The sequence below is a fragment of the Scyliorhinus canicula genome, chromosome 1 (genome assembly GCF_902713615.1).
Source record: "Scyliorhinus canicula chromosome 1, sScyCan1.1, whole genome shotgun sequence".
In the NCBI taxonomy this organism is placed as follows: Eukaryota; Metazoa; Chordata; class Chondrichthyes; order Carcharhiniformes; family Scyliorhinidae; genus Scyliorhinus; species Scyliorhinus canicula.
Window position 1 is genome coordinate 218,624,201 of NC_052146.1, and position 12,800 is coordinate 218,637,000.

At 45.8% G+C, this 12,800-nt stretch overlaps 1 protein-coding gene across 2 annotated transcripts in view; it reads right to left on the bottom strand.

Moving 5' to 3' along the window:
* zgc:66455 (uncharacterized protein LOC393502 homolog) overlaps window positions 1-9,035 on the bottom strand; it is a 42,408-nt gene extending 33,373 nt beyond the window's left edge. For both annotated transcript variants that reach the window (XM_038807877.1, XM_038807870.1), the window contains exons 1-2: window positions 8,337-9,035; window positions 5,875-5,911 (exon numbers count right to left, since the gene is read on the bottom strand). In XM_038807877.1, coding sequence (XP_038663805.1) covers window positions 5,875-5,911; window positions 8,337-8,459 — 160 coding nt within the window. In that variant the 5' untranslated portion in view covers window positions 8,460-9,035. The remainder of the gene's footprint in view (window positions 1-5,874; window positions 5,912-8,336) is intronic.
* Between the last annotated feature and the right edge of the window lie 3,765 nt (window positions 9,036-12,800).

Below are 12,800 nucleotides of genomic sequence, written 5' to 3' on the forward strand. Positions count from 1 at the left end.
TGTGGTAGTCACCACTGTTGTATTGTGTATACTGCATATGAGGGGATTACGGTAAGGCCCCTATACTACAGGTACGGGGGTAGATCCCTGCCTGCTGGCTCCGCCCAGTAGGCGGAGTATAAATGTGTGGGCTCTCTGAGCTGCAGCCATTTCGGCAGCAGCTGCAGGAGGCTCCACATCTCTGCGCAATAAAGCCTCGATTACTCTCTACTCTCGTCTCGTCGTAATTAATAGTGCATCAATCTTGCAGGCTGTTTTAATTTAAAAAAAGCTACTGCCTGCAGTCACTGTTGAAGAATTCTCCATGTCCCCCACCAGTGGCTTCAATGGCAGGTGGACATTTGGCAGGAAACCTTGGTTTTAGAATGGTGTGAATTTCCAGTGGGGTCTTCCGCTGGTGCCCACCATGGTGAATCAGGAGACTCTGATGGCCAGATTTAAATTGATTTGCATCCTGAGATACAAGTTAAGGCCCAACCCAAAACCCTCTCTCTTTTTTCCTCCTCCCCTTGCTCTCTCTACTCTACCCACCCCCCACCCCCCCCCCCCCCCCCCCCCCCCCCACCCCAGTGGCTGGGGCATGGCAAGCATCCATCATGCTGTTCATCCAGCTTCAGTGTCATTGAGGAGATCCATCTTGCAGCTTCAGCATGGTTCTGGAGATCCAAATGGTGGGTCAGTCGGGCACCATTTGAATATGGCACCCAAATTGGAGGGGGGAGGGGGCTGTGTGTATGCAATCAAGCCCATCCCACCACCAAGTATGGTGCCAAACCCCTCAATGCATAATTAAGGAGGTCGGGGCAGGAAGATATGGTGTGGTTTCCTGTGGGAAACATTGCCCAACCGCCCTCCTCTCTTTCCCTTTTGCCCTCCCCACTTTGATAGAATCCCAGACAGAATTCTGCCCCCAAGTTAACCCCAAATTGTGATCTAAATCAACAAGATTTTAGGCCATTTTGCCCTCCACAAGGGTTCTGAAAGTCTGATGAGTATCTGATCAAAGTCCTGCAATTTGCATGTTTTAATGCCTTCTTTTCAGAAGTGTTCTTGTTTCAAGTGGATCTTGACACTCCCAGATGTGAAATTCCATGCAGTGCAGTTCATATAGACTTTCCAGAGATGGTCAACTTTGCAGCATCAGATCGCGGCAGACATTTTTTGATCAGTGTCTTTTCCTGTAATTATTTTTAAAACCAGGCCTTCTTCAAACAGTTCAATGTGTTTCTGGTGTCCTGAAGTCGTAGGTAGATGTCACTAAGTCAGTTTCGTATTATTGTGACAGTTTATTTTAGCCATGTTGCTGACTTCCGTAATATGATGAGTCATGGAGCTTTTAAAAAAGACAGGTGCAGGATCAAGGGATATTTTATCATGCATGCAATATTTGGGAGGAGAAAATTTTGGTTGGAGTGTTTAGGATTAATCTTTGAAAGAAAAATATGATTGCGTGCCTAAGTTTCAAAACAGCGAAGTAAGCTTGTATCACACAACATTTATTTATTGACGTTCATATCACATGACTAATTTCCATAGGTGCCTTACTAATGATATTTTCATCCGGTTCTTTGTGATGAAAATGCAGATTTTCACCTCAACCTGCTTCTATTTACCAACTGTAATAGTTCAATTAAACCAGACACGCATTCTTTGGCGAAGTTCTGGGGTAATTGAGAGAGAGGAGCTCAGTTTTCTCCATCATGTGACAGCTCTTCAAAAGCATAAAATAGTCAAGGTGAAGAATCGGAATAGGAATTGGAAACATCTTCAGCTTTGCACCACTCATTTGATTTGTGGGTCAAGATGAAATCTTGTGCTCCAGAATTCACATGTTTTCCCACATTCTGGGTCACCCTGAACATTTCCAGCAGTCAATAAACCATCTGCACATTTGGGAAGAGAGGTAAAAGAACGGAAGATTATTTAGATTTCAAACATAGTACACTGCCTACACTAATGATTTCTGCAGCATAGCAAATGCACTTTGATCAGTGGCTACAAGAGAACGAATGTCTATTTTCTGTAGCTGTGCAGAGGTAGCTCAAGTTAATCAAACTGCAACAGTCAAATGTTAATACCTTCTGAACTAGTCTAGAGATAATAGGACATTTATTTATTTTCTAATTTAACATTTTCATTAGCAACACAAAAAAACTCAAGTCATCACAAATTAGCCAGTGAAGCTAAGCCACAGGTTAACTTTGAATGAGTTTATTCAGGGTCTAATGCCCCTCTCCCCCTCCCCCAGGCTATGTACTTCAGAATCTATGAGCCCAGCAAACCAAGATGGAGCAGTGCTACTCCAACAGACAAAGCTCATTAAACCATTCTTCATCCTTTAAGGTTCGAAAATTAATCTTTAATCTCAATCTAAAGTGTTTTCCAGCACAATTTCTAAATGGAAGCACACACGGGGAGGATGTGCAGACTCCACACAGACAGTGACCCAAGCTGGGAATCGAATCTGGGACCCTGGAGCTGTGAAGCGACTGTGCCCACCACTGTGCTGTGCTGCCCATAGCATAACCCAACATAAAACATTGCTTAGGTGTTGGAAACTTCTGGTCACACAATCTGCTTTTCAACAGCAATAGATCGTGGTGCTGAAGCCCAGTTACCTTAGTTTAAGCTATCAGAAATTCCAGTTCCTGAAGAACCTCGGGGCTCCCACACAGTCGCAGTACTTTTTAAACTTCTTCAGGCCCAGGACCAGCCTTGGGCAAGAAAGCAGAACAGCGCAAAAAAGGTAGGTCAGATGACTGTATATAGAGAACCATTGTTTAGTAGGTATCCCATGGATCAGGATATTTGGGGGGGGTCATCTCAAAATAGGCAAGGGATAGCCTGTAGGGGACAGCCATTGATCCCAATAAGTCCAGTTAAAGGAAAAGAGCAGAGAAATAGACTCTAAATTTCAGATAGCTGCAGGGAGGAGGAGATTTTAAGTGAAGTGGGCAAAAGAGATGTGGATGATTAGAGAGGGCAGCCACAGGTTGGTGACTCCATGCTCCAGTCTTGTGGAGGCAAAGGTAAAACTTCGGAGAAGTGGTGTTCTGCTTGTCATGGCCAAAGATCTGAGATTGTACTTGGGAGGTGAAGCTCAAGTGTACTCGGACGATCTGGGGAAAAGGATTTCAGAAGAAGACATTGAAACCCGACAACATAGAACAGTACAGCACAGAACAGGCCCTTCGGCCCTCGATGTTGTGCCGAGCAATGATCACCCTACTCAAACCCACGTATCCACCCTATACCCGTAACCCAACAACCCCCCCCTTAACCTTACTTTTTAGGACACTACGGGCAATTTAGCATGACCAATCCACCTAACCCGCACATCTTTGGACTGTGGGAGGAAACCGGAGCACCCGGAGGAAACCCGCGCACACAGGGGGAGGACGTGCAGACTCTGCACAGACAGTGACCCAGCCGGGAATCGAACCTGGGACCCTGGAGCTGTGAAGCATTTATGCTAACCACCATGCTACCGTGCTGCACAAGGCGAGTCATTGTTGAAGCTATCTGAGTGGGAACAAATTTGAGAGAGAGAATTCTAAGACGAGATCCTCAAATGTGGAGATATGATATTGGGTTGGCTCACAATGTCACAAGTGTGTCTGGGTGGGTTGTTGAGAAATCCATGGATTCTGGTTTGGTTGCATCTGTACATGTCAAACCTTATTTCGCCTGGTAATTCCATAGACCTCCTACGTACCATGAATGTTAGAGTACAAGATAGATATTGCAAATTGTTTAATCTTTCTAAAATTACAAAGTTTACTTTTGTTCAAAACCCATGGAGTCTTGTGACTTTATTCACTTAGTAAGCATCTTGAATCTCAAAATTTACTTTAAACATCATTGGTCCCTAGCCAATCTAACCCCATGACACAAGGTTTGCCAAGGGGCATAATATACAGAAGTGGCTGAGCTTCCAATTCCATGTAGAGTTGAACAAGTGGTTAAACTGTACATTGCCATGGAGAATATACCTCTTGCTCCAGGTTTGCTTCCAAATAACAGTTACAACATAGAATTCCAGATAGGTCATGTAAATAGTGCTTTTCCCAAACTTTTTTGCCCGTGACCCATTTTTATCAACCAGCCATCCTTTGTGACCCACCATTTTCACTTACCTCTAATGTGACAGTGTGAGCCTTCTTGGTCCTCATGATGTCACTCGCTTTGTTATTCAATGTTACATTTCTGATAATGACTTCAGCTGATGATGCAAGATCTCACTGCATCCATTGAAAAAAAAAAGTCAAGAGGTTTGTCCTCAAACTCACCATGCTTAGTCGTCAACTATCTTTCAAGGCTTTAAACTGCCATTTGCCAGTGCTTCCTTACATGTTGCACACATGACCTTTTGCATCCTGATTTGCAGTGGCACAATTAACCCATACCTCAGGAAATCATCTTTAAGCTGCTTGTTTCTGTTTTGAGCTTCTTCTTCATGGGTTGTTCATCAGAGGCCCTGAAGCTCACACCAACACTGCTGACAGCTGCAAAATGAAGGAATCGCTCTCACACCCAGAACACGTGACATCAGCGTACAGGGTGCGTGACCTGCTCTCTGCCACCACTCCAGGCAGGAAAACTCAAAAAATAATAAATCTGCTCCTGCGTCAGCATGCTGACAATCGGGAGGAGGCATTCTACCCCACTGGGTTCTGGCCTGCGCAATGCTGAGGGGGCACGCATGTGCAGAACGGCTGGCATTCGGAAAGCTGGTTGTGGTCAGAATTTTTAAAAGCCAGTTGTGGCTTTGAGCGCTTCTTCCCATATCAGGAATGCTGTGACATGGCCCTGCGTACCGACACACGTCTGCGACCCAGGGTTTGAAAATGAACGATGGACCTGAAGGTAGGACTAAATCCTAGACAGGTGTTTATTGGGTCTACACCCTACATGTAGCCACAATTAGCAAAGCGAATGCAGCCATCACTCCCGTTCTGAAGGAAGTGCAGTCGTCTCCACAAGCATTTGGAGACATGTCATTTGGAATAGTAATGTAGTAAGACAGCCAAAAACCCACACAGCTCAGTCAATGACACAAAAGCAGTAAATAGAAACCAACTTGGGAATGTGGATGCAAGCCAATAAATAATTTGTTCCATGTTTCCTAGGCCCCAAATTCTCAGAAAAGGCAATGAACCTCTTCCAGACAATCAGGATCCTTGAATATCACCCAAGTCACACGAATGTCGTCAAGTTACTCTGACCACCAGAAGCATCCAGCTAGCAGCATCACTGAACTGTACCAACAATACATTTTCAGGAGGTTCCCACAGGACAATATCAACTGCAACCATCCACCCGTTCTTTCTCCCAATTAAAAAACAACATAAAAGACAAACTGATGACTGATAAAGGAAACACACACAAATTGCAGCCATTACTAAAACAAATATTGGTTCAGTGAACAACAATAAAATTCTGTTTGGAGAATTTTAAACCAATCCAGTGCAGACACGATGGGCCTTCTTTTGCACCGTAACAATTCTGTGATTCTATCGGGCCAATGAGAACAGTGCAGCAGAAAATTAGTTTCAGATTATGTAGTGTGTTGGAATTCTGCAAATTGTAAACCTGCTGGAAAATAAATGGGCCTTGCCACTCAGCTGGATAAAGAACATTCAAATACATTCGCAGATTTTTGTTCCAAAGATTAAGCCTTATTACAATCGATGATGGTTGCTGCAACACTTAAAAATATAATTTACAGCTCAAAAGAATGCCTTTAAAGATTTCATTGTAATTTTGTTGGCAAGACTCGGAAATGAAGGAAACAACTTTATTTTTTAAACACCTGTGGAGAAAACGAACACCAACAGGGAGGTTATTCAAAACTAAATTTGAATGAAATCTTACCCCGCCTTGATGTTTCAGTTTGATCATTCAAATTTTTCTTTAAAAAAAAAACAGGTTTCAAAATTAGCATTTTAAAAGACACCAAGAATAGAGTTGTACCAGAAATCAGCTGGTGCTATTTTTTAAATTTTATGTCCTCAGCAGTTTCAGCATAGACATCTCTACTGTTCAAGTTAATGGTCCCAAGAATACATTTCAGTACAGCCGTTGCTACATTATAAAAACATGCTGTTGCTTCCAGGTAGATACTGTCCACCAGAACGGACGATCACAGTTAGTTCAATTAATCAACAGTCACAGATGCAGTTCAAGGAAATCCCACCTTACCCAACCCAAATGTCACCATTTTATTCTGGCGTCAGAATGATGTCAGAAGAATTTTCAACAACACTGTCTACTTCAGGCCTAGATGATTCCAAACCAATTCATACCGTTTAGAATATTTAAATCAGATTGCTGATTAGTATCAGGTCATTCCAAACTATCAATATTCCCTCCTTTCAAATATTAAAGAATGCACTGTTTAACTAAAGTGAAATTGGTGTGTTGTCCGTCAGCAGAGCATTCTCTCGGCACTCCCCTCCACCCACCTCCCATAGAAGGGGACCTCAAGACGGTGACCAGAGGCAAGTTGTAAAAGCAGCATTTTTAAAAAGGGAGATAGGGAGGTGAGGGGAGCGATTCCAGTCTACTGTTGTATACACCGTAAACTTCACCCGATGTCTTTGTATTTACATTGTGTATTTATCATATGTTCTATGTTTTTCATGCATGGAACAATCTGCCTGGACTGTACACAGAACAATACTTTTCACTGTGCCTCAGTGCACGAGACAATGAATCTAAATCTAATCTCGCCTTTAGGACCCAGGGAATTGAAGGCAAAGTCACCCATGGTGGAGCGATAAAAATAGGGATGCTCGAGAAGCTAGAATTAGACAATTGCAGAAATCTTGTAGGGCTGGAGGAGATTAACCGGAACATGGTGAATGGCATTGCTTAATCAGGAGTCGATGTCGGTCAGCAAGCCAAGCGTGATGGACGAATGAGACTTGTGAAAGCCAGAACTCTAGCAGCAGTTCGGGATGGCATCAAGTTCAAGAAGGGTGGAAGGTAGGAGGCTGGTCAGTTGTGTTAGAATAGTCAACATGGACGAGGGGTTCAGATGCAGATGTGCTGTGACAAGGTGAAGGTGACAAGGTGGAAATAGCCAGTCTTGGAACAAAGGTTACCGCTTTCAGCGGTTGCCAGGGAGACAGGTGGAGTTTGGAGCATGGGCCAAAAACAATGGTTTCAGTCTTCCCAATATTTAACTGGAGATAATTTCTGCTCATCCAGAACTGAATGCCACTCAAGCAGTCACACAACAATAGAGATGATAGTTAGATAATGCTGGGTGTTGAGGAAACTAATACTGTGCCTTTGGATAATATCCACAAGTGGCAGAATGCAGGTAAGGAATGGAAAGAGCAAAGGATAGATCCTCAGAGGTCAAAGCAGGAAAAGCTGTTACAACTGATACTCCGGCTAGGACTAGATAAATAAAATGGAACCAGAAGAGAGCAGGCACTTGAACCAGATCCTGCATTGCATAGCCTAAACTAGGTTCAACACAAGGATAATGCAACTTTACTGCTCAGCTATACAAGACAATTGAATCCATTTTTAAAAAAGTAACCAGCTCTGAACAAACATGATTGAACTATATTTGAAAGTCAATGGCTAGAGTTTACAACAAATAGACCACGGATTTGATTTAATCTGGTTAAATATTGATCTTTTCACTGCACCCAAACATTGATGCACTGGTGGAAACATGGACACCATATTTTAATTAATCACAAGATTTCATCAACACTTCCAAACTGGAAATAGAGTTGATCAATTTTAGATCAATGTTGAGGCAAATCGAATGGTAAGCGAGGCAAATCGAATGGCAAGTGGCAAGAGTCATTATTACTGCCTTTGCTCACTACAACCCGATTATATAAAACTGTACACATATTAGAGAAGCACACATTTAAGTGATTTTTAACAGCTGGATATCAGTTAGCTGATGTTGTGAAGGAATTAACACAATGGGAAAGGCAGAGGATATTTATGAAAACATGTCTTCAATTTTGTTTTCTTCTTTAAAATTTCTAAATAGGAATAACTTTGTTTGGAATTTTTTCAAAGATGGAAAACAGAGTAAAACCAGCAATTAACAAAATCTTTGAATCATCATGATATTCAAAGGCAAAGCTCAAGAAACAGAATTGCACACAGAATCTCAAAATAACTCTATAAAATCCTCAAGGGTTGGTGGAGACTCAATGGGCCAAATGGCCTCCTTCTGCACAGTAAGGATTAGATGAAAACAAATGTATACCTTCTGTCAAAAGTCTCAGACTTCATTTTTTTTTTCCATACACACAAAAAACACGAGGCTTTTAAAGAAAATTCCAATGCCCCACACTCACTTTCTCATTTTTTGTTCCTTCCACACCATCCGTCCAAACAACTCCTGGATCAACTGCAATTGTGTGAAAAATAACAAACAACACAAGTAGCATCTTAAACTTTAAAAGAACCAAACAGCTCATCCTAGCACTTTGAGAAACCAAACATAAGACTTTACTCCAAGAGCTAGACACAGGTGGGCAATTAACATTGGCTTACTTAATAGCTTTCCAATAAAATAATTGATCTCATTGATAGATGAGGTCAGTCAGCAGGAACCAATCCAGATGAGAATATTAACCTATTGTTTAACAGGGGGTGCTGCAAGAGGCCAGACAGATAATTTGGAAACCTCCTACGTTGCCCAGAGTGATCAGCCCAAACAGGATCCAAAGCTCCCTTTTTAACTAAAAGATCAAACTGTTCAACCAATAAAACACAAATCACAAAGTATATTAAAAAGATGATCAAATAAAAGAATAACATTAATCCTTTTGTCCATCATAACAGCAGGTCGCTACATGTGGTGAGAACAGACATGTCACTTTCCTAGACGTAAACCTTCATTAAAAACTGATTCAATTTTACACTGTAAAGTTATAAACATTCACTTCCCTCCACAGTTACTCCCTGTCCAGCAGAGTGGCTGACTGACAGAGTGACTGGCCCACAGAGTGACTGGCCCACAGAGTGACTGGCCCACAGAGTGATTGACCCACAGAGTGACTGGCCCACAGAGTGGCTGACCCACAGAGTGACTGACCCACAGAGTGACTGACCCACAGAGTGATTGACCCACAGAGTGACTGACCCACGGAGTGACTGGCCCACGGAGTGACTGACCCACGGAGTGACTGACCCACAGAGTGACTGACCCACAGAGTGACTGACCCACAGAGTGATTGACCCACAGAGTGACTGGCCCACAGAGTGACTGACCCACAGAGTGACTGACCCACAGAGTGACTGACCCACAGAGTGACTGGCCCACAGAGTGGCTGACCCACAGAGTGACTGACCGACAGAGTGACTGACCCACAGAGTGACTGACCCACAGAGTGATTGACCCACAGAGTGACTGACCCACAGAGTGACTGACCCACAGAGTGATTGACCCACAGAGTGACTGACCCACAGAGTGACTGACCCACAGAGTGACTGACCCACAGAGTGATTGACCCACAGAGTGACTGACCCACAGAGTGATTGACCCACAGAGTGACTGACCCACAGAGTGACTGACCCACAGAGTGATTGACCCACAGAGTGATTGACCCACAGAGTGACTGACCCACAGAGTGACTGACCCACAGAGTGACTGACCCACGGAGTGATTGACCCACAGAGTGACTGACCCACAGAGTGACTGACCCACAGAGTGACTGACGACAGATTCACTGCATTCTCAACAATCTTCAGCCAGAAGTGCTGAGCAGATGATCCATCTCAGTCTCCTCCGGAGGTCCCCAGCATCACAGATGTCAGTCTTCAGCCAATACAATTCACTCATACTGCAAAGGCTTTGGGCCCTGACAATATTCTGGCAATAGGAACTTCCGGTGGCGCCCTCGAGGAGGCAGGTCGCAGGTTGGATCGCTCCCGCCCGAGATGGGCAAACGGACCTTTGTCAACGGACTTTTTTGGGACCTGGCAGCCTGAATCGGTGGAGGAGACGATAGGGAAGAGGCTTCCTTTCCGGGGTATGGGCAGCTGGACCAGAAGTGGTCGAGTGGTGCGCCAAGGATCGAAGCGGGAGCAGCGGGAACCCCAGGCCGGGCGGCCAAGCATGGCGGATGGCGGGGACCGGGGAGCGGAGGCTCACTGGCCAAGGGAGGAGCAGATGGAGTTCTTCAAGAACTGCTTCGCCGAGCTGAGGAGGGACACGCTGGACCCGATGAGAGCGGTGATGGACGGAATGGTCGAGACACAGACGGTCCAAGGGAAGGCGCTCAGGGAGGTCGAGGCAAAGCTCTCCAGCCAGGCGGGCATGATAACGGAGCTGGAGCACGAGGTGGAGGAGCTGGACGCCCGTCAGAGGAGGATGCAGGAGCAGCTTGAAGAGCTGGGGAACAGAGCCAGGAGGCAGAATTTACGAATCGTTGGCCTCCCCGAGGGCTGCGAGGGGTCAGATGTGGGCGCATACGTGACGGGTATGCTTGAGGCGCTGATGGGACCGGAGGCCTTCCCTCAACCCCTGGAGTTGGATGGGGCACATAGAGCCCCCGCAAGGAAGCCCAGGACGGGCAACCGACCGAGGGCCTTGGTGGTCCGCTTTCACCGGCTTGCTGACAGGGAACATGTGCTGCGATGGGCCAAGGCAGAGAGGAGCAGCAGATGGGAGAACTGCGAGGTGCGCATTTACCAGGACTTGGGAACGGAGCTGGCCAAGAGGCGTGCAGGATTCATCAAGGTAAAGGCAGCCCTCTACAAAAAGGAGGTGAGGTTTGGAATGCTATATCCTGCAACGCTTTGGGTTACGTTTGAGGAACTCCACTACTATTTTGAGACACCAGAACAGGTTTGGACCTTTATTAAAGACAAGAAGCTGGACTTGAACTAATGGGCACTTAGTTCTTTCAGTGCTGTAAAGTGGCGGCGGCCTGTTAACTCAAAATTGCTCTGATTAGGACTTTTACTAAAAGAAGAAGCTGGACTGGAACTAAAGGACTTTGGGCTCTCAGACCTTTTGTGTGGCGGCGATTTGTTAAACTATCCTGTACTGTAATGTTTTATCCAAGATTGTTTTCAGCCTGGACAGAGAGTGGGGGCTGGAGGGCGCACTGTTTAGGGTCTTTTGGGGGGATTGCAATGGGGGGGGGGGGGGGGGGGGGGCCTGTGCTAGGTACCTTTTGGCGAGAGATCGGGGCCTCTGATAGGGGGATGGGCTAGGGGCTGGTCACGGGACTTGAAAGGGCACGGTGGGATACAATTAGGTTAATGGGTCCCTGGCGTGTGGGGGGAGGGCCTGAGCGCTGGGACAGGAGACAGGTAGGCGACAAGGGCAGGGGTCAGTGTGGCTAGCGTAGGTCAGGGGGCACCAGGGAGATCGGAGGTGGGGCGGGGCGGGCTAGGGCCAAGCGCAGGGCTGACCTGGCAGGTCAGGCCTTGGGGGGCAGGGGGGGGCGGGGTGGGTGGGGGGGGGGGGGGGGGGGGGGGGGGGGGGAGGGTTAGGGCCACGTTAGTTTAGTTGAACACGTGTGGCATGGGCAAACAGAGCTGGCAGGGAAAGTGCCTTATGGAAGGATCTTTGGCTTCAACACTTATTAACATGTTTATTCTTTCCCACTGTTCGTTTTCACTATGTTAAGGCTCTTTGCACAGGGCCATTTTTCTCTCTGTAACTGTTACAAATTTGTGTTAAATAAAAAACTTTTAAAAAAAAAATATTCTGGCAATAGTACTGAAGGCTTGTTCTCCAAAACTAGCTGTACCCCTAACTAAGCTGTTCCAGTACAGCTACAACACTAGCATCGTCCCGGCAATGTGGAAAATTGCCCAGGTGTGTCCTGTACAGAAAAAATAGGAAAACCCTATCCAGCTTATTATCACCCTATCAATCTTCTTTCCATCATCAGCAAAGTGGTGGAAGGAGTCATGAACAGTGCTGTCAAGCGGCACTTACTCAGCAATAACCTGCTCATGGACATTCAGTTTGGGTTCTGCCAGGGTCACTCAGCTCCTGATCTCATTACAGCCTTGGTTCAAACATGGACAAAAGAGCCGAATGCCAGAGGTGCGAAGAGGGTGACTGTCCTTGACATCAAAGCAGCATTTGACCGAATATCATCGCTTGTAAAGGAATGACACCCAGCTAACTTCTATCAGCAGCATTGGGTATCTGTCCAGTTGGGAAGCCTTGTTTACGGTCAACTTGTACTCTCCACACGGATGTATGGTTTTGTCAGTCAGGTTTTAGTACTGGGACAATTCGGCGCTTCCCAATCGGTAAATCGTACCAGCCGGATGATGCCTAGGCCTTCCAATCAGCTGAGTTTGTTCCCAACTTGTGCCAGCAACGTATAATGGACCAGGCGGGTCCTGAGTATTTTAGCTAGGCTTCAGGGGCTACATTTTTCTTGGCCACGGCCCCCTAATTTTTCCCAGTCCCTGCTGGAAGACTTCTGAATACTTCCCAAAGACCTCGGTGCCCATCCGGAAGATCTGTTGCCAGTCCTGCCGGAGGCTTTGTAGCCAATCACGGCTCAGCAGACTTGGTCCGGGGCTCTGTACTACTATTAATGGCAGCTTAACAGGCTTCTGCCTATAAGTAATTGGGGTTGTTGACGTGCCTGCTATAGCTAGGGGTTCCCCCCGTATAGGTTGCTAGCCTTGCCCCGGTGTTCCAAATCCCAGCTGTTGAGCTCCAGTCCTTTTTTTAAAATATAAATTTAGAGTATCCAATTCATTTTTTCCAATTAAGGGGCAATTTAACGTGGCCAATCCACCTAACCTGCACATCTTTGGGTTGTGGGGGTGAAACCCAC